The 27,066-nt window shown below is 41.4% G+C and overlaps 1 protein-coding gene across 1 annotated transcript; it reads right to left on the bottom strand.

Annotated features, from left to right (window-relative positions):
- Positions 1–1,368: 1,368 nt before the first annotated feature.
- On the bottom strand, positions 1,369–27,066 carry LOC118596381 (zinc finger protein 58-like). Its single transcript, XM_036207247.1, is given in 5 exon segments — positions 1,369–1,749; positions 1,751–3,900; positions 14,604–14,699; positions 15,381–15,507; positions 26,260–27,066. Coding segments are annotated over 5 exon segments (2,712 nt in total). The 5' UTR covers positions 26,461–27,066; the 3' UTR covers positions 1,369–1,611.

Genomic DNA, 27,066 nt, shown 5'->3' with positions numbered 1-27,066 from the left:
CTAGCCAGGCACAAGTATCTTACCAACTGAACATCACATGAGTGACAACTTGTGGAATGAGCTTTAAATCCAATCAGAAAATGACTGGTTACTCTCCTAACTTCCCTGCCATTATTGCTCTATGGGCACTGCTGTTTATCTGAGACACAGCAGCTGCATCTGATACTACTGCTGCCTCCCTTGGCTGATGACTGCACCTCTGCAGCCACTGCTGTAACCTTGCTGCGGAGGCCTGAGATGGAAGAGCCTTTACGTTGTTTTAATTCCTTTATTCTACCAATAAAGACACAACTTAGACGCACCTTAACCAAAGAAAGGACAAAGAAAATATACATTTATACAATGGAGTATCACTCAGCAGTAAAAAAACAATGACATCATGAAATTTCCATGCATATGGATGTAACTAGAAAAAAATCATCCTGAGTAAGGTAACCCAGGTTATTCGTGAGTACAAACACAAACACTGTATGAACTCACTAATAAGTGAATAGTAGGTGTAAAGCAAAGGACATCCAGCTACAATCCACAGCCCTAAAGAAACTAGGTAGCAAGAACTCTAAGAGGAATATAAGGGTAGCTCTGGGAAGAGTAAACAGATGAGGTCTTCTGGGTATACTGGGGGTGGAAAGGGAGAGGGAGAGGGAGGGTGGAGGGGAACACAGGTATTCAGGATGGTTGAGTTGGAGGAGGGACAGAGAGGGAGAAAAACAAGATCTTGATACAGGGGACCATTATGGGGTTAGGGAAAAACCTGGTGGTGGGGAAAATCATTAAGGATGACCCCAGCTAAGACTCCTAGCAATAGTGGAGAGGGTGCCTGATCTGGTCTTCTCCTGTAATCAGATGGGTGACTACCCTAATTGTCACCATAGAACATTCAGCTACTAACTGCTGCAAACAAATGCAGAGATCCACAAGTAAGCACTGGGCTGAGCTCCTGGAGTCCAGTTGAAGAGAGGGAAGAGGGATTATAACAAACAAGGGTGAGAAGGTCAAGATCAGTATGGGGAAACCCACAGAAACAGATGACCAGAGCTAGTGGGAGTGCATAGACTCTGGACGCACAGCTAGGGAGCCTGCATGGGACCAACCTAGGCCTTCTGCATGTGGCTGACAATTGTGTAGCTTGGTTTGTTTTGGGGGCCTCCATCAGTAGAACCAGTATCTGTCCCTTACACATGAGCTAGCTTTTTGGAACTTATTCCCTATGGTGGGATGAATCATTCAGCCTTGATGCAGAAGGGAGGAGCTTAGTCTTGCCTCAACTTGATATGCCATGCTTTGTTGATTCCTAAGGGAGGCCTTTCCCTTTCTGAGGAGTGGATGTGGGGTTGAAAGGAGGTGGGGGAGGGAATGGGAGAAGAGAAAATGTAAACTGTGGTTTGAATGTAAAAAATAATAATAATAATAAAGATCTGTATTGGTAGCAAAGATTTTTACCACATTTTACACTCATTGAGTTTGTAGAATGAATCATATGATGTGTTTTAAAGGTTGAACAAGTAATCTATTTAAGACATTTGTAGGATTTCTCTCCCATATGAACGATACTATGTGTTGAATAAGGATATAAAAATTAGCAAAGTCTTTGCCACAATCTCCACACTTTTAGGGATTGTCTTCAGAAGGAATTTTCTTTTTTTTATGTCGCTTAAGTGCTGAAGACGAGGAAAAACATCTGTCACACTCTTCACACTGGTAGGGTTTCTCTCCAGTATGGACTTTCTTGTGTTCCCCAAGGGATGAGTGATAATGAAAAGGCTTTGTGACATTCTTTACACTTGTAGGGTTTCTCTCCAGTATGAGTTCCCTTGTGTTTCCAAAGGGATGAGTCATAACAAAAGGTTTTGTGACATTCTTCACACTGGTAGGGTTTCTCTCCAGTATGAATTCCCTTGTGTTTCCAAAGGGATGAGTCATAAAAAAAGGTTTTGTGACATTCTTCACACTGGTAGGGTTTCACTACAGTATGAACTCTCTTGTGTTTCCTAAGGGATGAGTGATAATGGAAGCCTTTGCCACATTCTTCACACTTGAATGGTTTCTCTCCAGTATGAATTGTTTGATGTTCCTGTAGACTCCTAGAACAGGAATATCGTTTGCCACATTGTACACATGTATAAGGATTATGTTCAGAATGGATTGTTTGATGTCCTTTAAGGGATAAAGATGAAGAAAAACATCTGCCACACTCCTCACACTTGTAAGGGTTGTCTTCACAGTGAATTATTTGATGTCGGCGAAGAGATGAAGAAAAGTAAAAACATTTGCCACACTCATCACACTTGAATGATTTCTCCCCAGTATGAATTTTCTGATGTTCTTGAAGGTATGATAAACAGGAAAACCCTTTGTCACATTCTGCACACATGTAGGGATTATCTTTAGAATGAATTGCTTGATGTCGTCGAAGGGATGAAGATAAATAAAAACATTTGCCACACTCATCACACTTGTGTGATTTCTCCCCAGTATGAATTGTCTGATGCTCTTGAAGGTTTGTAAAAGAGGAAAACCTTCTGCCACACTCTGCACACCTGTAGGGATTGTCTTCAGAATGAATTTCTTGATGTCGTCTAAGGGATGAAGCTGAGCCAAAACATTTGCCACACTGCTCACATTTGTGTGGTTTCTCTCCAGTATGAACTGTCTGATGTTGTTGAAGGAGTGCAGAGGAGGAAAACCCTTTGCCACATTCTGCACACTTGTAGGGATTGTCTTCAGAATGGATTGCTTGATGTCGTCTAAGGGCTGAAAGTGAGGAAAAACACTTGTCACACTCTTCACACTTGTAGGCTTTCTCTGCAATATGAGCTGCCTTGTCCTCAATGAGGAAAGCAGTCTTAGTACATCCTTTTCCACTCAGTTCACAATTGTTGAGTTTCTCTTGAGTATGAACTGCCTTGTGGTTCTCAAGGCCTGAATGATAACGAAAGGCTTTGTGACATTCTTCACACTTGTATGGTCTCTCTCCACTATGAATTGTATGATGTTTCTGAAGCTTTGCAGAATGGGAAAAACTTTTGCCACACTCTTCACACTTGCAGGGATTGTCTTTGGAATGGATTGCTTTATGTTGTCTAAGGTATGAAAATGAGGAAAAACATTTGCCACACTCTTCACACTGGTAAGAGTTCTCTCCAGTATGAACTCTCTTGTGTCTCCTAAGGGATGAGTGATAATGAAAGGCTTTGTGACATTCTTCACACTTGTGTGGTTTCTCTCCAGTGTGAACTGTTTGATGCTCCTGAAGGCTTGCAGAACAGGAAAACATTTTGCCACATTCTACACACTTATAGGGATAGTCTTCAGAATGGAATGTTTGATGCTGTCTAAGGGATGAAGATGAGCAAAAACATTTGCCACACACTTCACACTTGTAGAGATAGTCTTCAGAGTGAATTGTTTGATGTCGTCTAAGACATGAAGATGAGGAAAAACATTTGCCACACTCTTCACATTTGTAGGGTTTCTCTCCAGTATGAATTCGTTGATGTTCCCGAAGGACAGAAGGAACATAAAAAGCTTTGCCACATTCTTCACACTTGTAGGGTTTCTCTCCAGAATGAATTCTTTGATGTTGCTTCAGCATTGAAGGATAATGAAATGATTTGCCACACTCTTCACATTTGTAGGGTTTCTCTCCAGAATGAATTCTTTGATGCTGCTTCATCTTTGAAGGATAGTGAAATGATTTGCCACATTCTTCACATTTGTAGGGTTTCTCTCCAGAATGAATTCTTTGATGTTGCTTCAGCTTTGAAGGATAGTGAAATGATTTGCCACATTCTTCACACTTGTAGGATTTTTCCCTTGTATGAATTCTCTGGTGCTGATTATATAGGGAGTTACAGTCAATGGACTTGTTGTAAACGTTATCATCATTGGGTGTTGTTCCTGTTGAGCAAACATTGAGATATGAACAAGAGGTAGGAAACATTCTTCATAATTAGAATGCTTATCTTATTAAAAGGAAACATTGACTTATACACATTGAAGCACGAGAAACTACAGTATATTTTAAAAAGTATAGGCATTGAGCATAAATGACAAAATTTTGGAGGCAGAAATAATCTATACTTATACTAGAATAGGGCACAACCAAATACAACATAGACATAATGGCATATTATTCAAAATTTCATAGCTAACTAAGTAGTAAGAGCATTTTACTAACAGAAATCAGCATATTAAACAATAGAGATATTATAAGTAGGGCATGAAATTATAAAGTAGTCAAGCCTGGAAAAGAAAAAGTTAATTGTGATTGTGTAAATTTGAGCCATCATTAAAATACAAAATTTTTATCCTCCACAAAAGACATGCTGCTTAAGAAGATGGCTCATAACAAGCGTAAATAACATAGGTAAAAAATTCAGGACAGTATTTTAGGTTTTATTTGGATGGCAAAATATTTATACCTGAAACATACCAAGTCACGATAAAAAAAAAATAAATAAAAATAAAAAAAAAAAAAAGCCCACAACTAGGTTCACCTGTTCATTAAAGACACTTTGCTAAGACAACATATTTATCAGTGAATAGGTGACGGATGTACAGATTTCCCTTTTTGTTTGCTTTTGCTTCTTAAAGACAGGCTTCTCTTTGAAGCTCTTGATGTCCTGGAACACATTATGTGCATCAGACTGGCTTCAAAGTCAGAGACCCATCTACCTCTGCCTCCCAATTGCTGGGATGAATGGAGTAGGCCACCAGGCCTGGGCAATTGTAATTTATTTACTAACAAGACTAAGCAGCTATTGAGCATGAAAACAGGAGATTGATGTTTACTCATGAAGTAGAAATTCAAAGAGCAGAGCTTCTATTTTGTAATCTTACACTGTCCTTATGTACTTTGTCAGTGTTTTGTATCCATCAACTGAAATATATAGGAATGTATAACAAATGGTTATACTTTATATTCACCTCCAAAATAATATCAAATTGCAAAGAAAGTAAAAACATTTTGAATCCACAAAATTTTGAAAGCTTAGTTGCTGCAGGCCACGAGATTATGCACTGAGATTTCAGCTGTTATTTAAAAGGTCATCGCACCAGAAATATGAATATTCTGATGGAAGATAAACAAACCAACAATGCATTTGGAAATACTGCCTTTTGAATAAATTGGCTGTCTCTTGCTATAGATTTCTTGTGTGAAGCCATATAGCTCTTCCTCTCCTATTACAGCTTTGGAATTTATACCAAAATGTTAGCAGTGTACTAATCATTTGTTGGGCATAATTATTTCTCGCTGGTATACTGGATGCCTTCCCCTGCCCCCCACTGTGTGGGAAGTCACACAGTCAAAACCTTTGTTCTCACAACCAGATTTTTGTTCCCTTCCCTTCAATATAAACTTAGAAGTCTGTCCTCCTGCCACTATTTTTATTGAGAGGACAGTTGGACTGAAAAAGTGTCTATGCAAACAGATCATAACTGGAGCCTTCCCAAGACAGACTCAAGGACAGCATGTCTGAGCGTGTTGATCCATAGCCTTAAAGATAGGATGGCAGTGTCCTCATCTCAACTTGCCCCACTGGTAACAGGAAGTGCTCTGCTAACCTTGCACTAACGATAAACAGGTCTTTAACCCTTTGTACTTACTTTCACCTTGGTTTATTGATGCAAGATTTAGCTTAGGGGATTTACTGCTTGTGTTTTTATCCAGAGAGATAGTAGGAAAAAGTAATGAACCATTTGCTCATTCCCAGAGAAAGATAATTTTCCCACAGGCACCACAGGGATTTATGGTGCAAATAACCAGAGGGGCTAGGAGGGGGCAGGGTCTGGATTTTGTACAGAATAAGCACAGCTCCTCTCCTTGCTCTAACCACTTCGGTTAAAAGGTGTAATCTTTAGAACTGAAAGGTTCTTTGAAGCCAGCTAACAATTGGCGAATAGTCTAACAAGGGCCAAACGTCTCAGGCTTCCTTCCCCCTGCTGTTTACACAGGTTGCTATGGGTTTCCTACTTCCTCCCGAGCTGGGGAGGAAGTGGTGCTGGAAGAGGAACAGCTGCCACCATGGCTTGCCTGTGTCTTACAGATTACAGAACGGCCAGCTTACTATCTAGCTGCACTTAGGAATACAATATAGCACACAAACCCCTCTCTTCCCTTCTTAGATTTCCCTATTTGATTTCAGGTCTATTTCCCTCTGATTTGACCCCACTAACAGTTCACCAAGGCTTTCCCTAGCCACTCCTGGCCTAAGCCTGACTGACAGTTACTGCCTTGGGCAGCTCTTACCTGGTTTTATGTCCCCGAAAAATTCTAGCCTTGTTCCATGCTAGAGCCAAAGAATTGCTGACTGTAAAGGTAGACACACTGGAAACTTGGCAGAATGGCAGAACAATGAAGAGATATATTACCAGGAAAATGTGTGTGAGCGGATTCATTCACCACCAGATACCTTAGGTTTCCTTCGCTTCCTATAACATCCTGATCTTAACCATGAAGATAGTCTTCAGAGCGGGACTTTGAAGCTCTCCATACTTAGTGGTGAGCTATTAAAGGTATACTCCTAGTTACAGACAGTTTTAATCTTTGAATATATATGAACAAAGGGCATGTATTTTAAATCCTTATTACTGAGTGTCTGATAAAGAAATTCTTTAGGGGCTGGAGAGGTGGCTCAGAGGTTAAAAGCACTGCTTACTCTTCCAAAGGTCCTGAGTTCAATTCCCAGCAACCACATGGTGGCTCCCAACTATCTGTAATGAGATCTGGTGCTCTCTTCTGGCCTGCAGGGATACGTGCATACCGAACACTGTACACATAATAAATAATCCTGCTGGGAAAATGTTCTCAGGCAGCCTCACTGGCCGGTTTGGAAGACCCACTGTTTTACAACATGAAACACATAGTTTGAATCAATGGAACTAAAAGTTTTGGATTTTTTAAGCCCTTGGCCTGCATCTGGTTTGATGAAATTGTGGGTTTGGCTTTATAAACCCAATCAAACAAGGGTTAGAGAGCGCTGGAATGCTCAATGTATTTCCTGACACAAAACCCAATTTTGTCCTTCAGGTCCTTCAACGGGGTAGGCGTGGGTATTTTTGGCTGGTCCATATTATGGTAAAATAGCTCACAGGGCTCCTGTAGGAATCTTAGAGTCTTATTAATAAAATCAAACCGGGGCCAGGTATTGGGGTGAATGCTGGAAGATCAGAGAAGCAGAACAAGCTACAGCTACCTCGCCTAGCAAATTTCTCAGCTGATCCTGTTTCCTCAGATGGGAAGCCTCTGAGTCCTCATCAGAATGAATCTCAGCTGAACTGTGCTGCTCAAAAGCCTAAAAGCTTAACCAAGCCAAAGGCTTCTAGTTTCTGGTTTTGCCGCCTTATATACCTATCTGCTTTCTGCCATCACTCCCTGGGATTAAAGGCTCACTTAGTGGGATTAAAGGCATGAGTCACCATGCTTCAATGTATCCTTGAACAGTCAGAGATCCAGGTAGATCTCTGCCCCTGGAATGCTAGGATTATAGGCCTGTGCTACCACTGCCTATCCTCTATGTTTAATATTGTGTTGTCTTGTTGTCTGACCCCAGATAAGTTTATTAGGATGCACAATATTTTGAGGAACACAATACCACCACAGGCTCCTTCCGTGGGTTTCCTTCTAAGAGTAAAGATGTTGACTGAAGAGGTAATGGATAAATTTTCAGTTAAACCCAGGTCTTATGTCATTTCTCTGGATGCTGAATGAGTGGCTGTATAGTCCACTCCATCTGTGCTCTCTCTGCTCCTGTTCTGGGCCTTACACCTTGTCACTTTCCCTGACCCTTCTTGTGGAACAGAGCGTCAGCCACTCTCCGAGCTCACTGTGGATTCTAGGCTACTGGAAGCTGTGGGGCACCACTGTCTTCCTGCCTATCCTTCATGAGTGCTGCCAACATCCTTTCTGAGGCTGTATTAGTGGGTCTGGGACACTCCATGTCTATTCCTCTTCAACCTGCTCATGCCTGGCACTGAGCTCTCCATTATGGTATTCTCTATGATGAAATAATCTACTTAGTGTAGAAAGTCTGCAGGACTGACTTGGATTTTACACAGTACACTATGAAGGGGTCAGGAGACTGAAGTTCTCAATTCCTCCATGGACTATGTTTATGTTTAAATTTTGTTTTGGTATAAAAGGTTTTCAGTTCAACAATTGTAATTTTAGAGTGCAAAAATTTTAAGAGATAAAAAAGTACTTTTGCCGGGTGGTGGTGGTGCACGCCTTTAATCCCAGCACTCGGGAGGCAGAGCCAGGCGGATTTCTGTGAGTTCGAGGCCAGCCTAGGCTACCAAGTGAGTTCCAGGAAAGGCTCAAAGCTACACAGAGAAAAAAAGTACTTTCATTTATTAAGTACTAATCTGATGAGTCATAATTTCTACCTTCCATTATCCAGTCCTCTGTACATGTCATCAAAGTTATGCCTAAAGCAGGTAACTGAACAAATTTAAGCCAAACTTCTTTTTTCTTTAACATAGGATAATATTAAAATCAGATGCACTTAAAGGAACTGGCTATTGGGCCAGGAGTGGTAATATTAGTACACCTTTAATCCCAGCACTCAGGAGCAGAGGCAGAAAGATGTGTTTGAGCTTGGTGCCAGCCTAGTTTACAAAGCCAATTCCAGGACAGTCAGGGCTACACAGACAAACCAGTCTTGAAAAACAAAAGGAAAAACAAAACACAAAACAAAACAAAACCCCAGAACAACAACAAAAGAAAAAAAAAAAAAACATAGAAAACTGGTTACTGAAATTGAATGCTTGAACAAAAAGAGTTGAATGTATACTACACTTGCATGGCAGGATACAACCAGGATAGGTTAGCATGTTTACTTTCAGATGGGACAGAGACCTATTGGAATTAATGGCATTCTAGTTTCAACACAGGATAAGGATGCGTGGGTGTGGAGGGCCACAGGAATACACAGAAGGTGATAACTAGTCTTAACAGGTCGATCCACTCACCCACCTGATGGGCAGCACCACCAGGCAAGGCCTTGGGGTCACTGGCTGTGGAAACTAGCTGTTTTCTGTCTTGAATTTCTCTCAAGTGCCACGACATTTCTTCCCTAAGAAGTGCTTATGGATGTCTTCCCACTGCTTGTGTGTTTATCTCATGAAAACATTCCATTTTGGGGCACACTTACAGATGTGAATGATCAGGAAGATGATTTGTTTAAGCTGTAGAATTCTGATGAATAGAAATAATACCAGAATATTTTTCTTTACTGACTCAGGAAAGGGACGGCATTCTCAGTCACAAATACAGCTAATTTTAGACTTCAGAAGAAATTCAAAATAGACTAAGCTGACCTTGAAGAAAATACACTAAGACAAGATCCCTGGTGCTGTTTGTTGATGAATCAAGGTCAGAATTGAATTGAAGCAACTTTGGTAGACATAACTCCCTACAGTAATTCTCTTTCTGCATGAACCTGCACCACTTAAGAGTCAGCCAAATACTATTTTTGTGGAGTCCTGAATTTCAATGTCATTCTCCATCTGGCAAAGAGTTCCGTGCTTGGCCAAGCATCACTGGCCAGTCAACACGACCTTCGTAGCCTGACAAAAACTGTGTGACTTATCATGTGTTAGGAGAATGCGTCGGACCCTGAAGAGGTACACAGACTAGTCCAGAGTTTGGTGAGGGGAAGAGCAGCAGCAGCGGCAGCAGCAATGAGAGGAGGAAGCTAGGGGGAATGTGTGTGCGCTGCGTGAGAGATGAAGAAGCAGCATCCGAGAAGGTGAGAGAAATGTGAAAGAATGAATGAATGAGAGTGAGTAAAGAGTGAGTGAATGACATAGAAGTATATATGTGGGAGTAAGTGTGTGAGGAAGACGTGTAAAAGTGCTGCTGCTGCTGCTGCTGCTTATGTGACGAGCTGTATGAGAGTGAAGGAACTGTGTAAGTGTTGTGTGGTGAGAGAGCTGTGTACATGATGTACAGCTGTGGCTATGTGGAGATTTGTATACAAAGAGATGTATGGCCATACGTATGTAGAGAAAGAGATGTAGTTGTATGTATGGAGTACGGAAGTGTAGAGATATATAGCTGTGTGGAGACAGAAAGAGTCAGAGAGCATGTTTCAGGTAAAGTAAAAGAGAAAGATGGGATCCAAAAGTGTGTGTTTCCTTATATTCCCTTGAGATAGAAAAAGTCTAGTCCTCAGATAGGTAAGAATTTTCCTTAAGCCCTTGCTACTCAGAGGTCTTGTATTCACAACCCTGCAGCAGTTCTTGGGAGCTGGCCTTCCCTGGACTGTGACACATGGGGAATAGGAATTGTCAGTGTCTGCTGCTCCTGTCTCCCTATGGTCTGTTAGCCAGACCAGGAAATCCTATTTTTATCTGGAGGGAAGATCAATCACTCATGTTCCACAAAACAGGGGGTAGATTCTCTCATGCTGAGAGATTCTTAGATTCTGCACCACATTCTAAATGTGTCAAACAATGGAAATTGTAATTTCATGGCATTCCAGGTCTTTTGAACTGATAGCTGAGGATACTGAAGGGAAACTTATACTGATGAGGCTTCCAGCACATTTCCTATCAACAGTTAATCTATTTCATCATTACATTGTGTTAGAGGACCTGGCAGACCCATAAGGGATCAGATGTGTGCTATATATGAGGGATGATTCCCACTCCTATTTCTTGTAACTGAATAAATAATGAAGTTAATTCTGACTCATCAGGGATAAATTCAGCTTTGTCAAGGTTCACTTTCTGCCCATAATTTGTCAATTTTATCATTAGTTAAAGGTACTACAATTTCTGCTGGGTCTAATTGACAAAGTTTTAATTCTCCTTTTGAAATCAAATCAGAAATCTTTTCCACATGTCCTTAATTTCTTATTCTGTTCATGTAGTAAAAATATCCATTCGAATACCTTCACTCTGCATTAAAATTCCTGTAGGAGAATGTGTAGATGGTAAAACAGCCAGAATTCAATCAAGCTCTAGATCCAAAGATCCTGTGATTTCTTTTCTACCATATCCAGTTCTCTCTCAGCTTCAGCTGATAATTCTCTTGGACTATTTAAGTCCTTATCACCATCTAAGGTTTTGAACAAATTACTCAGTTCATGATTTTTTACCCCAATAGAGGGCTGTAGATTGGAAATGTCTCCTAGGCAATCTTTGAAAGTCATTAAAAGTCCATAATGGATCTCTCCTAATTTGTACCTTTTGGAGTCTAACTTTCTGGAGACCTATTTTATATCCTAAATAATTAATGGAATCTCGGCTTTCTATTTTTTCAAGAGCAATTTGTAATCCCCAACAAGGCAATATTTATCTTTACTTCTTCAAACATATTTTTTCAAAAGTATCTATATTTCAATCAGCTTATAAGATGTTGTCCATGTAATGGTAAACTATAGATTAAAGGAATTACTTATATATCATTTTCAGTGGCTGTCATACAAAATATTGGCACAGGGTGGAGCTATTTAATATTCCCTGTGGCAGAACCTTCCATTGATATCTCTTAACAGGCTGAGAATTTTGATAAGTAGGCACCATTAAGGCAAGTTTTTCTGTCTTTTTCTTGTAAAGGTATAGTGAAGAAACAGTATAACAATAAGAGATCATGCTTTAGGTAACAGAGAAGGCAAAGGAATTCAAGATTGTAGAGAGCTAATTGGTTGAATCACCTTATTAACAGCTCTTACAGGTGTTAACACCCTCCATTTTCCAAATTTCTTTTTAATAACAAATATAGGAGAATTCCAAGGGCTAGTTGATTCTTCGATATGCTGAGCATTTAGCTGCTCCTGGGCCAGCATTCTAAGTCCTACAATTTCTCTATGTTAAAGGCCATTGCTCAACCCATACAGGCTTATCTGTTAACCATTTTAAAGGTAGGCTTGTTGGTACCTTTGAAAGATCAGCAGCTGTTGTGCTTTGTTCTTGTACAACCTGAATGGTCAGTGACTGTTCTTTATTATACTTTCTAATATTTTCCCCAGGAACATGTTAGTTTTGTTTTTTTCTGAGATTGGAAGAATGTTAATCTGGGAATTCCACTGCTATAACAAATGATATTCCCATAAATTCATTGCTATGTCAGCCACATGTGGCTTTAATTTTCCTCTCTGTCCTGGCTCTATACATTGAACCCATTTCATGCTCTGTTTTACCTCAGATTATGTCCTAATGCTTAAAAGCTAAACATTTATCTCCTGAAGAGGCCAATTTGGATGCCAAGATTCTGGGGCAATTATTGTTACAGCCACACCTGTGTCTATAATTGATTCATATTTTAAATTCTTGTCTCTGTTCATTTATAGAAATTTGCCAAAATATTTGCTTTATCATTTTTCCCAAATTATTTGTTCTCTTTTTTATAGCTGTTCTATCATCCAGAGCAGTATTTCTTTTCTTTCTATTTTTTTTTTTTTTTTTAACAATAGGCATTAGGTTGTTTAATTGCTCTGGAAAGGGGTTTCTTCTACAGTGACAGGAAAGGACTGAATGGGATTTGACATGGGAGTCTACCAGAAGCAACTCAGGGCTGCCTCTGCCCTCTGATCTTCAGACAACCTTTGTTAGAGCACAAATTAAATATCACCACAGAACTACAGGCTAGTTCAAACAACCATGACGTCCCTGGGCTTTGAATTTCCTCCTCTTAACTAAGCTAACCCCAAGCTGAGATGTCAATGTCTGATTGTGTAAGGAGTCCTCAGCAAAGTGGCCTCAGGGCCAGTCAGCACAGCAGGGTGAACTATGGACACTCATTTAAACTAAGGTGCACGTGTGATGGGTGGACTCACCACATCAGGTAAAGAAAGCAATACGGCCTGAGGAGGAGGTGAGGTGGACTGTTGACAGTTCACCCAAAGCAGTCATTCTGAGTTACCGTCCAGAGACATCTGGGACATGCTCCTCTGCTGTAAAGCAATCTTTTCGTACAATAGGATTATGTATTACTCTAATTGTTAATAAAAAGCTGATTGGCCAATGGCTAGGCAAGATTTTATAGGCAAAGAAAATGCTGGGAAGAAGAGCAGATGAGGAGTTGCCAGCAGCTGCAGAGACAAACAAGATGAACATGTTGTAGTGTAAGAAGGTATCCCCACATGGCAGAGGGTAGATAAGAAATATGGGTTCATTTAAAATATAAGAACTAGCTAACAATGAGGCTAAGCTGTTGGCTGAGCACTTATTAAGCCTTCATTTTGGTTATTTTAGAGTGGCTGCCAGGATAAAAAAAAAAATCTGCCAACAAATGGCATTCTAACGTGGTGTACCTATATTCACACAAGACCTGAGAAAGCTTGAAAAAGTTTCTAAACACACAAAAATGGAACTGAACATGGCTTCCTTGTCTTGTGTCTCTATGTGGGATGTAGTACAGCCAACTACCTGAACACTTGAGCTGCCAGCCCGAGTCCCACCAGAGATCTGTGTGGCAGGTTTGGAGTTTTGCTCATACAGGCAGAAGAGGTTACAGATGCTCAGTGAAGACAGATCCAGATGGAAAAAAGAAACCACAAGATCTCTTCATCCAATTGGACACACACACACAGTAAGATTAGCCATAATGCTTCCTATAGGGCTATCGCCAGTGGCTACCCTGACTACATCTGAAAGAAAATATTTTACTAGCTCTGATGTATCTGGGAACATCAGGTTTATTCATAAAAGTTTATAATGTCTCTAACAAGTTGTACTAGCAATATGTCCAAATAACAGTTAGGCCTAATATATGATAAATATATTAACTTGGAAAAAAAAAAAACAAAACAGCACAAAACAAAACCCAAAAAAACATGGAGCCTTACAACACTCCGAAAGACCTAAATCTACTAACTGACTTGAGAGTCACACAATCACTGTAACAATAACTGGTTTGATGGGCAACCCTGAAGCAGCAGTAGAAGGCCTTGTAGCTTATCATGTCTTACTCTTCCAGGGCCCAGTGGTCGGGCCCTGCTGACTTAACTAGTGGTAAACTCTTGAAAACCCAATAGTGTGTGTTAAATCAGTGTATCAAATGGCCCGAGTCAACCCCTTTATACAATACATCAATGCCTTGACTCTTCCCTAAGACCAGTGGGGAATGAACTGTCCAAAGGGACTCAGATTTGTCTGAGTTTTATCCAACTGCTCCCCATGGCCTAGCTGTTCCAACCAACAGAACTGAAACAGTTGAGCCTTCTGCCCCTCCTGCCTCTCTGTGATGGAATTGTGCATTAGGCTTTAGAAACCCAATCATGCTCACTTAGGTGAAGAGATCTTTCTGGCATGAGTGCACTCTGAACCTCTGCAAATAAATGACTCCCACCCAGTCTGACCAGCACTGAGTTCTTTCCCTGATCTTACACTACAATGGAGAATCAACAAAAAGAAAATCCTTGGAAGTCACTGTCAATAGGAGCACAGCTAGTGAGTGGTAGTTGGGGAAATGCAAAGCTTTAGAGAGTTAAACCATCTGAAACCACTGAGAGATGAGCTTCAACAACCAAGACATGAAGGAGGGACCTAAAGAATGATTCCCACAGTGTCGTGTCCCAGGGTAATGAGAAAGCTGCCTTTCTGTGGGATATTTGGACCTCAACTCTGCCCTCAAACCCCTCATTCCTACACACCTGGCTGCACATTGGCTGCTGCTTGTCTCTTCACATCTGAAGATTCTTGTCTTTGCTCCAAAAGTGTCACCAGCTGTGGCTTAGACACAGCAAGACCTGTTTATAGAAAAAGAAGGAACAAGATTGTTTATGTGTTCTTTTACTTGGAATTGACATGTGCCTTCCAGTTCATGACTTATAAGGAAAGAGATGATGAAATAAATGATTGCAGACAATCAGTTCCTTGAATGTTTTCTGACAGGATCATTACACTACATGAAGAAATTTATATTCAGATTCTGAGTTTCATTTAAAGGAAAAAAAACATTAAAACTGAGTTATGAAACACTTTTATTAACAAGTGTACTCCATGTTTCATGCCATTCAATTTCTAACAGTCCTACTAGAGTGAAGGAAATATACATGCAACATAGAAAGGTTAAACACAAAAACAGTGAAATGATTCTTTTAACAATTTATTTTTATCTTTTATGTGCATGGGTGTTTTGCATGCATATATGTCTGTGTGAGTGTGTAAGATCTTGGAATTACAGATAGTTGTGAGCTGCCATGTGGGTGCTAGGAATTGAACCCTGGTCCTCTAAAAGAGCAGTCAGTGCTGTAAAGCACTGAGACATCTCTCCAGCACTGAACTCATTCTTAATACAGCACTCTCCCTTATTTTCTGGAAACAAAGGATATGAAACTGGCTGTTGAAATACTCCCATGAGACACCATACAAAGTGAGGAAGCTACATGTTGATGGTGAAATAAGAATTCACTATGGATGATCCTCACCCAGGAACACAAGGTTGCTGTAATTCTCCAACATCACATCCCTGTACAAATTCCACTGAGCAGGCTCCAGACATTCCCTCTCTTCTGCAGAGAACTCAATGGCCACATCCCAGAAGGACAGCATTTCCTGAAACAAAGATTAATGAATGATATCACACTTTTAGTTAATTAAAACCACTAATAATAATATAAATACCATGATGCATTGGGTGGACAGTTCTCCTGTCAACTTGACACTAGCTAGGGTCATTTGAGAAGAGAGAAACATAAAAGAGAAAATGCCTCCCTAAGACTGTCCTGTAGCCAAGCCTAGGTGGCATTTTCTTAATTAGTGATTAATATGAAATAGCACAGCCCATTACGGGTGGTGCCCACCCTGGGCAGGCAGTTGTATATGGTATAGGAAAGCAGGCTGGACAAGTCAGTAAAGAATGTTCTTCTGTGGCTTCTGTCCCAGTTCTTACCTCAGGTTCCTGCACTGACTTCCCTCAGTGATGGACAGTTACCTGAAGTTGTGGTCTAAAATAAACCCTTTCTTCTCCAAGCTGTCTTTCATGCTCTTCATCACAGCCATAGAAACCCTAACACCGGTATGATGTGCCTGTGGACACAAATCTGCATTTTGCCAAGATGAAAGAAGCTAGAAATGCTTCTTACATAGGAGAGTAATACTCCACAGATAGAATGTAATATGAACACATAGACAGAATATGCAATTAGTGCCATATGCTACTATAAACCATACATACACACATAATATGTGTATACACATATACATACACACACATATAATACACACACACACACACACACACACACACACACACACACACCCCTCACAGGAGAAAGTCCTGGTGGGGGAGAAGGATTTCTCAACAGTCGATATGCACAGTCATGAGTGTGAAGTGAAATGAAAACACAGAGTCTGATGCAGCAGCTCAGGCCGTCATCTGGGTTTCAGGATTTCTACAGATTCACTAATGATGCAAATGATGGTGACAAGGGACATGAGAGGAGCAGGCAGGGGAGGAACTCACAGACTGAATGTCATTTAAGTGTCTGATCACGTGAGAAAACAGGCAAGTGCGGGACTAACAGCACTGCTGAGAATTTAACATGAAATACACATCACTGGATCTTTTTGCCATTTTCTTTTCTGTCTTTTAGCTGACATGTGTTGATTCAGGTGTTTGCAGTCGTCCTAAAGCATGTTTTGCACATATGACACCTGTGCATCTGTGTGCTGAAGCTGAGAAATACAACTGTTGATGCTATTTACTTCTTTCAACATTTTCTTTTTTCATATTTTATTGAGTAAAGTCCCAGAATGACCTATGAGAATAGTCACAGGCTATCTTTCCTTTTTATCAATACATGAAATATCAGTAATTTATGTATGCAAGGGCAAGGCAGGAAAAGGATATGTGGGGCTGGGAGGCAGGGAGAATCAACAGAAGCAGAAAAAGAAGGAAGACCAAGAGAACAAGGGGAGGAGGACAGCAGGGTCCAGCCGCGCAGCCGCACAGCCATGCAGCCACGCAGCCGCACAGCCACGTAGCCACGCAGCCGCACAGCCACGCAGCCAGCCATGGAGTAAGAGTGAAAGTGAGGTACACAGAAGGAAGGAAAGGAAAAGCCCAGAGGCCAGAGGTAGACGGGATAATGTAAGTAAAGACAAACTGGCTAGGAAAGTTAAGCTAAGCTGAGGCTGAGAATTCACAGTAACAGTAAGCCTGTGTGTGATTTATTTGGGAGCTGTGGCAGGCCCCCCAAAAGAGCCAAGGAAACAAAAAACAGCAAAAACAACCCACAGTATGGTCAGCTCCTCAAACACTATCTTCCAGGCTTCAGAATGTACCCCACATAAAGTTTACACACCCGGCATTCGGGACAACAGCACTGGGGGCTTCTTCCTCCTAAAACACTGTCCCTGGGCATTCATCCTTCAGGAAGTGTAGCTGGCATTTTTCTTTCCGTCACCAACCAGCTCCCAAATGATGACACGGAGACTTCGTATTAATTAGGAAAGCTTGGCCTTCAGCATATGCTTGTCCCACTAGCTCTTATAACTTAATTTCACCTGTCTCTATCCTCAGGGCTTTTACTTTTCTTTCATTCTGTATGTCCTGCTTCCCTGCTTCCTCCATGTCTGGCTGGCTGGCCTTTGACATCTCCCTCTGTCTCTGTCTCCTAGATTCCTCCTCTTACTTACTGTCTCCGCCTGGAAGTCCCACCTGTAATCCCTGCCTAGCTTTTGCCCATTTACCTTTTTATTAGACATATCAGGTGCCTTAGGAAGACAAGGTAAACAAATGCAACACATCTTTACATAAACTAATATTCCACAACAAGGAAGTCCCCAAGTGTTGGCTTCCTGAGGTCACTGGTCAATGGAAAAAACTATTACATCTCCAACTCCTACGCATCAGGACTTAACAATCTCTATCTTATATGAGTTAAAATTCATTACATTTAACATACTGATGAGATCATGTGTTATTTACCTTTATCTGCCTGAAATAACTTAGAGTTTCACCAATATTGTCACAATTGGCAAGATTGTTTTTTTTTTCTCTGAAAAAGTATCAAATTAAAATAAGTATGTCATTTTTCCCTCTATCTCTTCATTGCAACTTGTCACGTCCTCCATGATTCCAATTCGAACACATGTATTCTTCCCTAATTATTATTCTTATATACATACGCACAGCACATGTGGGTGTGTATGTGTGTATGCATAACTTTATAAACATGAATGGCTGATTCTGTTCATTGCTGACTGTGTGTACATTTTGAGGACTGACCACTTGTTACTGGAGGAACAGTGAGCGCTCTCATCCTGGGAAACACTAATTCTCCCTCTCCCAGCAGATCTCAGGTGCCCACACTTGGATGCTTACCCTGCTGACTGCCCCCTGCAGGGGATCTAGTGCCACTGGCATTGTTCAGGGCTTGTTCAGGCAGCCATGATGTTGGGGTATCATGGGTGCAGCTTCCCTTCACTTTCTAGATGGCACAGCCTCACAGCAGACTTCCTGGACCTCAGGCTCTCATAGTCAATATGCCCCTGTGCAGAGATATTCCCTGAGCCTTGTGTGCAGGAATTGTGGTGTAGGGTATCTTTTGGGTCACAGCTCCACAGACAATAGTTCTCTGCATTTTGCAAGTTTTAGTTTTCTGGAATGCTCTCTGTGCTGCCGAAAGAAGTGCCTTTGATGAGTAGTGACAGCTACACACCCCTGTAGGTCTAAGGAGAAGTACTTGGAATGCAGTTAGGGATTCTGATGGTTTAGTGGCATTAGTATGTTCTCCATGATTTAAGACCTACCAAGTTTTCAGATGCAGCTCCAAGCATTATGTAGGTCTCCTGTCCCCTCTAAGTCCCACTGACAGCTGCTGATAAGGCCAAGATGTGAGAGGCGCTGTGGCACCTTTAGAAATATCACCCCACACCGGTCATTGTTGTGGTTCATGGTTATAACAGCTAAGTAGGACTATTTGTTGCTTCTCTCCCTTGGAGCTTGCAAAGCACCTTCTAGCACTGAGCAAACTCACCCTTAGACAGGAGACCTTCAGGTCAGATCCAGCTCCAGTCCCCTGAGTCTTGGTGTGAAAGGCATGAAGTTCTGATCAGTGGGAGGAGGGAGCAGCGTATCATCACAAGACTTTAGGGAGAACTGAAATATATCCTCCATGAAGAATGACTACATAGAAAACTGTCTTTAAATAAAGTGTAGCGTTGAACAGCACTGAGGAGGCCAGCAAATCTTCAAGAAACAGGTAGACACTAACAATTTGGTGAATAGAACACCTAGTAATTTCTGAAGGGAAAAGAAATTGAACCGTATTGGAAGCTTCTTTGCAGCTAGTATAGAATGTTACCACCTTTAGAAGTGGGAAAGAGATCCCGTTCTTTTTTTACTGGGGCACTGGTTCTCAACATGCGGGTCATGAAACCTTTGGCAAAACTTCACCTCCAAAAGTGTTTACATTACAATAAATAACCTTCGCAAAATTAGTTATGAAGTAGCAAGAAAAATCATTTTAAGGTTGAGGGTCCCCACAGTTTGTTAAAGGGTCACAGCGTTAGGAAAGGTGAGACTGTAGAACTACATACACATCACCAAGAAGAGGGAAAAATTACCAGTGTGCAGTAGGGCAAGAGCCCAGAGAATATAAAGATGGAAACATTAACCTCTGAAAGAACGTAAGCAGGTCCTCAAAGCAAAATTTTAAAAATGCAAATAATGTCTGGCGTGAGGGGCACAATGCCACTCATTAAATATTGTTGCACATTCTTTCTATAATTGGAAGTTGGCTATAGGACTCCACTGGAATGGTGGCTGGTCCTAGAAGTGAGCCTAGAACAACAAAATGTAGATGTCATAAGAACTCTTGCATCTCCTGTCAGTGTCCCGAGAGATAGGTTTTTAGAGAATCAACAAAAACTGAAGAAGACTAGGATATTGGTGGGAGGTAAAATGTTATGCAAAGAGAGAACTGAATTCCTGTTCAGGAACTAAAACATAGTGACCCTCCATTCAAAATTGCCGATCTACCGATTATATAACATAGTGCTTTAAGCACACAGCACTCACACCGTGAAGTAGTGACTACAGGTCTGGTCCCAGGGCTTCACTCACACACTGTGCCATGAAACAACCACTACTTTTTGCTTAAAGTCAGCAAGTTTTGTCACTTTAAGACTCAGAAAGTGAATTAAACCATGAAAAAAGTAAGGGAGAGTGCTGCGGGCCGCAGGAATGTATCTTAAGAACTCAGCTGGTTATGGCAAAGCCACTACCTGGAGGGATCAGGGAATTCCTCCAGAGGAAGCCAAATCCCAAGGAGCTTTTGGTGTTACTTGGCTTGTCATGTATCAGCTGTCTTCTGTTATGAAAATCATGTGTGCCTGCATAGCTTTCCCAGTTGACTTTTCCCTAAGAAGGGCTAACAGTGTGGACTGATCACTCTCTGGACATACACATTCCAGGTGTTTGGAGAACAGCCTCAGGAAAGGCTTTTTCTGGAATCAGATCTCTCCCTTAGCCACTTTCAAGGACTAGCAGTAATAACAATCCACATGAAAGTCTCCTGATTTAAGGCAAATTCCACAAGGAGACACCACCTAGGTTAGGTGGACATTAAGTAATAGCTATACACAATTTAGCTCGGACCCTCCTTTCTTACAGCCTTACTAACTTTATAGACCTCTAACTCCTTACCTAAACACTTCTAGGAATATTTAGATAACTTTCTGGTGCTGACCAGTTCAAGCCTCCCTGTAATTATCATCATTGACAGCATCCAGCCAGGTCCATCCCTAGACGGAGGAAAGTACCTTATCAGAGATACCTCTGTACTCTCTAAGAACAGACTTAAGCATCCAGACTCCCTGTTTGAGAAGGCCTGGCAGATGTGCCAATTAAGCTTAACTTCCTTCCTTCCCAAATCTTACCTCTAGTTCCAGATCTCCCTTTAACTATCACCAGAGGCATCTAGCTGTACACAGGTTGCCTAGCGACTGAGCACATTTTCCCTGACCCTGAAGAAAAACAGCAGATAGCTCAGACAGATAGGAGCCACAGGAAAAAAGAAGGCAGTTTTATTTTCTCCCATTGACCTAGCAACTTACAGATTCTTAACATTTTCTACCAATCACATTTGAGGTTATAATTGAGCACATAAGATCCCTCTTCTTAGCTATTACCCAAATTTAGCCTTTAGTTAATTCATTTCCCCATTGGTCACTTCTCTTTGGGGTTGCAAATGATAATTAACAGTTATTGCCCCTCTATATGATTCTTACCACCCCTCTGTTTGACCCTGGAAGCCTGGCTTTGCACAGCCAAGGGATTACTGCTTGTAAGTGTGTGTGTATACATATATATATACCAGAACTCCCAGGACACAGGAGGATGGAAAAGACAAAAGAGAATGAAAGAACTAGATGGGTAAGAACTTGAGAGGAACAAATTGAGATGGGGAAGAACTATATTGAAGGGCTAGAAGAGAATACTAGAGGAATGAGATGGAAGATGAGGAAGAGCCAGATGGGGAAGTCGTAGCTGGGTAAGAACAAGGTGAGAAGGACCTAGGTGAGGCAGAATTAAGACGAGAGAATTAAGAAAGAACTTAGAGGGAGCAGTAGATAACAGAGAGAGAAAGGAGCCAGGCACGAGAACAGAACGGAAGCTGTGTATACAGGATGTTATGTCAGAGAAATTAAAGCAAGTGGACTATAGAGCTCAGTGCGCTGAGATTCCATTTCCCAAAAATAGTCCTCGCCGTTAGTAGTTCTCTCTCCTGAGCCCCTGGGATGTATAATACTAAGGCTGGTCCCTCTAATATTATACAAGAGAAGATCAAATATAGTATCTATGTTGTAAACATGAATTTTTAAAATTTTATTATTTTATTTTTCTATTATCAGCTTGATACAGTACAAATTCTTATCCTAATAGTGAAATGTTTCATTGAAGCTTGCCCAGTGATTGAGTAAAACCAAAACTTATTATAAGCCACAGTCATCCTAGGGTCCCCCCTGCTATGTAGCCACTCTGGTTCTGTGGGTTGCAGTCTGATTGTTCTTTGATCTGTATCTCAAAAAATGGCAATCTTACCAAAAGCAATCTACAGATTCAATGCAATTCCCAACAATATCCCAACACAATTCTTCACAGACTTAGAAAGAACAATACTCAACTTCATATGGAAAAACAAAAAACCCAGGATAGCTAAAAGGATCCCGTATAATAAAGCAACCTCTGGAGGCATCACCATCCCTGACCTCAAGCTCTACTATAGAGCTGCGGTAATAAAAACAGCCTGGTACTGGTATAAAAACCGACATACAAACCAATGGAATCGAATTGAAGACCCTGATATTAATCCACACACATATGAACACCTGATTTTTGACAAAGAAGCCAAAACTATACAATGGAAGAAAGAATCTTCAACAAATGGTGCTGGCATAACTAGATGGCAACATGTAAAAGATTACAAATAGATCCATATCTGTCACCATGCACAAAACTCAAGTCCAAGTGGATCAAAGACCTCAACATAGATCCAGTTACAATGAACTTGATAGAAGAGAAAGTAGGAAGTAGTCTAGAAAGAATTGGCACAGGAGACCACTTCCTAAATATAATACCAGCAGCACAGACACTGAGAACAACAAGTAATAAATGGGACCTCATGAAACTGAGAAGCTTCTGTAAGGCAAAAGACATGGTCAATAAAACAAAAAGCCTACAGAATGGGAAAAGACCTTCACCAACCACACATCTGACAGAGGACTCAAGAAACCAGACATCAAAATACTGAACAATCCAATTTAAAAATGGACTAAAGAACTAAACAGAATTCTCAACAGAAGAATCTCAAATGGCTGAAAGGCATTTAAGGAAATGCTCAACATCCTTAGTCATCAGGGAAATACAAATCAAAACGACTCTAAGATATACCACCTTACACCTGTCAGAATGGCTAAGATCAAAAACAATGAAGACAGCTTATGCTCAAGAGGATACGGAGCAGAGGGAAAACTCCTCCACTGTTGGTGGAAGTGTAAACTTGTACAACCACTGTGGAAATCAGTATGGCGGTTTCTCAGAAAATTGAGAATCAATCTACATCAAGACCCAGCCATACAACTCTTGGGCATATACCCAAGGAATGCTCAATCATACCACAAAGATACATGCTCAACTATGTTCATAGCAGCATTATTTGTAATGAACATGGAAACAATCTAGATGCCCATCAACTGAAGAATGGATTAAGAAAATGTGGTATAGGCTGGGCAGTGGTGGCACACACCTTTAATCCCAGCACTAGGGAGGCAGAGCCAGGCAGATCTCTGTGAGTTTGAGGCCAGCCTGGGCTACCCAGTGAGTTCCAGGAAAAGGAGCAAAAGCTACACAGAGAAACCCTGTCTCAAACCCCCCTGCCAAAAAATAAATAAAAATGTGGTACATAAACACAATGGAATACTACTCAGCAGAGAAAAACAATGACAGCATGAAATTTGCAGGCAAATGGATGGAACTAGAAAATACCATCCTGAGTGAGGTAACCCAAACCTAGAAGGAGAAACATGGTAAGTACTCACTCATAAGTGGATAATAGTTACGGAAACGTGAATTATATATTTTACAAAATAAACATTACATTCCTTACTCTTACATTAGATATCTAGATATATTTTTGGATTTTAATAGTCCATATGTTGTTTCTAGTCTTCTTAAAGCAACAGTACGTGGAGTGTATCCAATAAAGATTTAGGACATACACTCTCATAGATCTTACTAAAATTCATATAGATGCTGCAAAGAAGAGAACAATGGAATGCAGATTTTGAAAAAGTTGTTCATTGAACCACACACACCTTTCAACTCAAAATATGTTGCTGGATTTGATGATAACTAAGGAGGACACTATGACAGGCAAAAATATAACCAGGGCTGACAATGTAATGAAAATCTGTGCTGCTCAGGTTTATTCCTTGCATGTGTTTGACCCTGTTCAAATCTTCTGCAATGTCTCTCCATGACCTCTGACATATAGATCGATAGACAGGAACTGAAAGTCCTCACCCAGCACACCTCCCCTCCAGAGTGTCCCAGATATGACATGTCTCACACAGCAAGGTTCATGCATGAGTTGTAAACACAAGGAACTCCTCCCTCACAATGACATTAGAACACAAGGAAAGAAGCCTGGGAGGAAAGAGACAGGACTGCTCAACAAGGGCAACTGGACTGGACCTGTGGAAGAGCAGGAACCAACATGAGCAGTCTGCTTCACTGGCTGGACATGGCAGTGCCCATGTGAAGGACAGGCAGGAAGTGGTTTTGTTCTGGCTGACTGTAAGAAGCATCTGCACACAGTGGAAACTCTGGTGTAAGGACAGGGGAAGGCATCCCAGCTGCAGCTGCAGAAAAAGACCCAGGGATGAAACCACAGCAGCCACATCAGTCAAGAACTGCAGAATGGAAATGAAGAAATAATGGAGTCTCAGATTAGACATGAAAGGAGCAAACTGGAAGAAATCAGTGAAACCAGGAGAAATCAGCATCAGGTCATGACAGTAACAAACACAGATTAATCTCCAAAAAGAATGAACCATCACTGCACATAGGGAGGAATATTCTAGGCAGTTAAAGAGAAATTCTTCCTCACAGAGTAAATGAAAACAAGGATGTAATCACCAAAATTTAATATCTATAACAAAAGCATGATAGTGAATGACGAGGCCTAACTTAACATCAGTGCTGCCATGACAGGCTGCAGACTAACAATACAAGGACTAGGCCTCCCCCTTACTATAACCAGGAAAAGTGCGGGAGACAAGTACTAAATACTGTAGAACACAAATAGCTTACATAATTTGTATATAGATTGCCAATTTCCTTGCAGCAACGCCCATACCAATCACTGTTTAACAAAACTTCTGTTACCTCACTCCTGCCCAATCACAAGTTCAACCCTCATCTGAACAGGGAATTCCCCTACCCCGCCCCCCCATCCTTTACTCCTTAAAAACCCTGGCTCAACTGAGCTCAAGGCTCTCCCTCATCCAACTGCTGTACTGGAATGGACAGAGAGCCCAAGCTTGTGCTTACAATAAAGGTTCTTTGTTTTTGCATATGGACTTGGACTCCTGGTGATCTCTGGGGGGCTCATGACACATTAAGAGTGAAAAAAGTTTAAATTACACATGGAATAGACCATAGAAATTAAGCACATGTAAGATAAATGAAATGAACAAAAGAAAGATATTTATCAAGTCCATATCATATAAAATATGTTCAAGTGTTTTCTGTTACAGACTCAGGTAGCTAAGCTGTCCTTGAAATTTCCTATGAAGCAGGGGAGGACCAGAGGTCCCGTCTCCCCTCACAAATGCAGAGATGACACGGATGTGCAATACAGTAGACTGAAGTTTCTTCTCTATCACAGGTCTGTTTACTTTAAATCACATGAATACACACAGGTCTGTGAGTTCTTCCTCACCCTGCTGACCTAACACCAAAGCCTGGCACTGGAACCCAAGGACATGTGAGTTTTTCATCTGTTCCTAGACACCCTGCTTATGGACAAACTCATAACTCTAAATCAGGATTAAAAGAACTGCCAAAAATTTAAGAAAACCCAGCCCTCAAGGTGAACCTGGGTTCAGCTTCCCTAGTCCCCATTCAGCTTAGCACTGGGTCTTTCCCTCCCTATGACTGCAAAATGTGTGTTATCTCACCCTAGTCAAAGCTTTTCTATAGCAGCTGATTCTGGCAGATCTGTCCGTATTTCAGAATTTCCCACAGGTGAACTGCTGGAAAAAGGAGGTTTTTCCTCCCTTAATTCTAACTGGCAGAGAAAATTAACACAATCAAGACCTCAAGACCCTTACATTAGGCAGCTACAGAGTTCAGGAAGGACCAGACTCCGTTTGCTCTGCAGACACTGAGAAATCTGACAGCGTCCATGTGAGATGGCTCAGCTAGAGAAGCATGCTTCCCCACCAGAGCTGCTCACTGAGCTCCCAGCTCCGCCTCAGGAGCAGGCAGTCAGCTGACCATCATTAGTTTGCAATCCTGGACTTCACTATCATCTACTCCACGCTACCAGGCAGCTCTCCTGTCCCAGAAGACCAAGGCGGACTCCGGCCGCGCGCGGCTTCCTAAGAAAACCATCACTCAGGGCGCAGTCCCTATCGCCCTCAACCCAGCCATGACCAGCAACCTCACGTGTTCCAGCCAGTTCAGCACAGCACTCCAAGGAAGCTTATTCCGACCTCCCACCCAGGTCCGCTCCCTCCAAGACGGACCCCCGCACCCCGCATAGTGGCTCAGGCTGAGCTGCACCCTGGACCAACCTCCATGTCAGAGATGCAACAGGATTGTAGAGATGGGCAGGACTCGCCCAACTTTCGGGAAGACTCTCCTTTGGCAAACGAAAGCCGGAAAAGGATTTCCTGGGCCGCTTCCTGTGATGTCACAGTCGCATGGACTACACTTCCCAGAAGTCTGTGCGAAGGAATTCCAGGACTCCTTGTGTGTTGGTTACTACTCTTCATGGATTAGTTCCAGCTGTCTGCAGTAGCGATGAGACTGAGAAACAGAGTGAGTGGGCTGGACAGCGGTTAGGCCTGAGAAAAACCAATTGCACGAATGTCTGATTAAAGCAAGCTTCATTTTACAGGTGCCCCAGGAACTGGTCCGTTGGCTTTCTTTCCCAAAGTATTTCAGAGAGCAGCGCCTCATTGCTTTTTGGGGTCCATTCTAGGGTAAGAGTTAAGGTTAATAGAAAACAGATGTCGAGATAATTGGGCCTTAGAAGTAATGAAATTTTAAAAAGAAAAAGCTGGTTCAAGAATACATCATATGGGAGGGGAATCATCAAGGTATCTGGAAAAACATTTTCGTGAGACAAAATGAAATCATATCACAGGTTATTTTTGTAAGGCAAATGGTGAGCATACATCATTGGGTCACAAGTTCAGCATGGGTTGAAACATGTTTTGGAGGGTACATTAGGCTTAGGAAACAGAAACTTATTCTTCTAAGCTATGGAGACTTAATAACAGTGTATAAAAAAAATGTGGTTTCTTAACAGCAATGTGGCTACTGTTTTGGTTTCAAACAGCCATGGGGAGTCAGTCTGGTGTTCACCTCCTGATCCA

This window comes from Onychomys torridus, chromosome 15 (genome assembly GCF_903995425.1).
Source record: "Onychomys torridus chromosome 15, mOncTor1.1, whole genome shotgun sequence".
Lineage (NCBI taxonomy): Eukaryota > Metazoa > Chordata > Mammalia > Rodentia > Cricetidae > Onychomys > Onychomys torridus.
The sequence above is the reverse complement of the archived record's forward strand: the minus strand, read 5'-3'. Positions and strand labels throughout refer to the sequence as shown.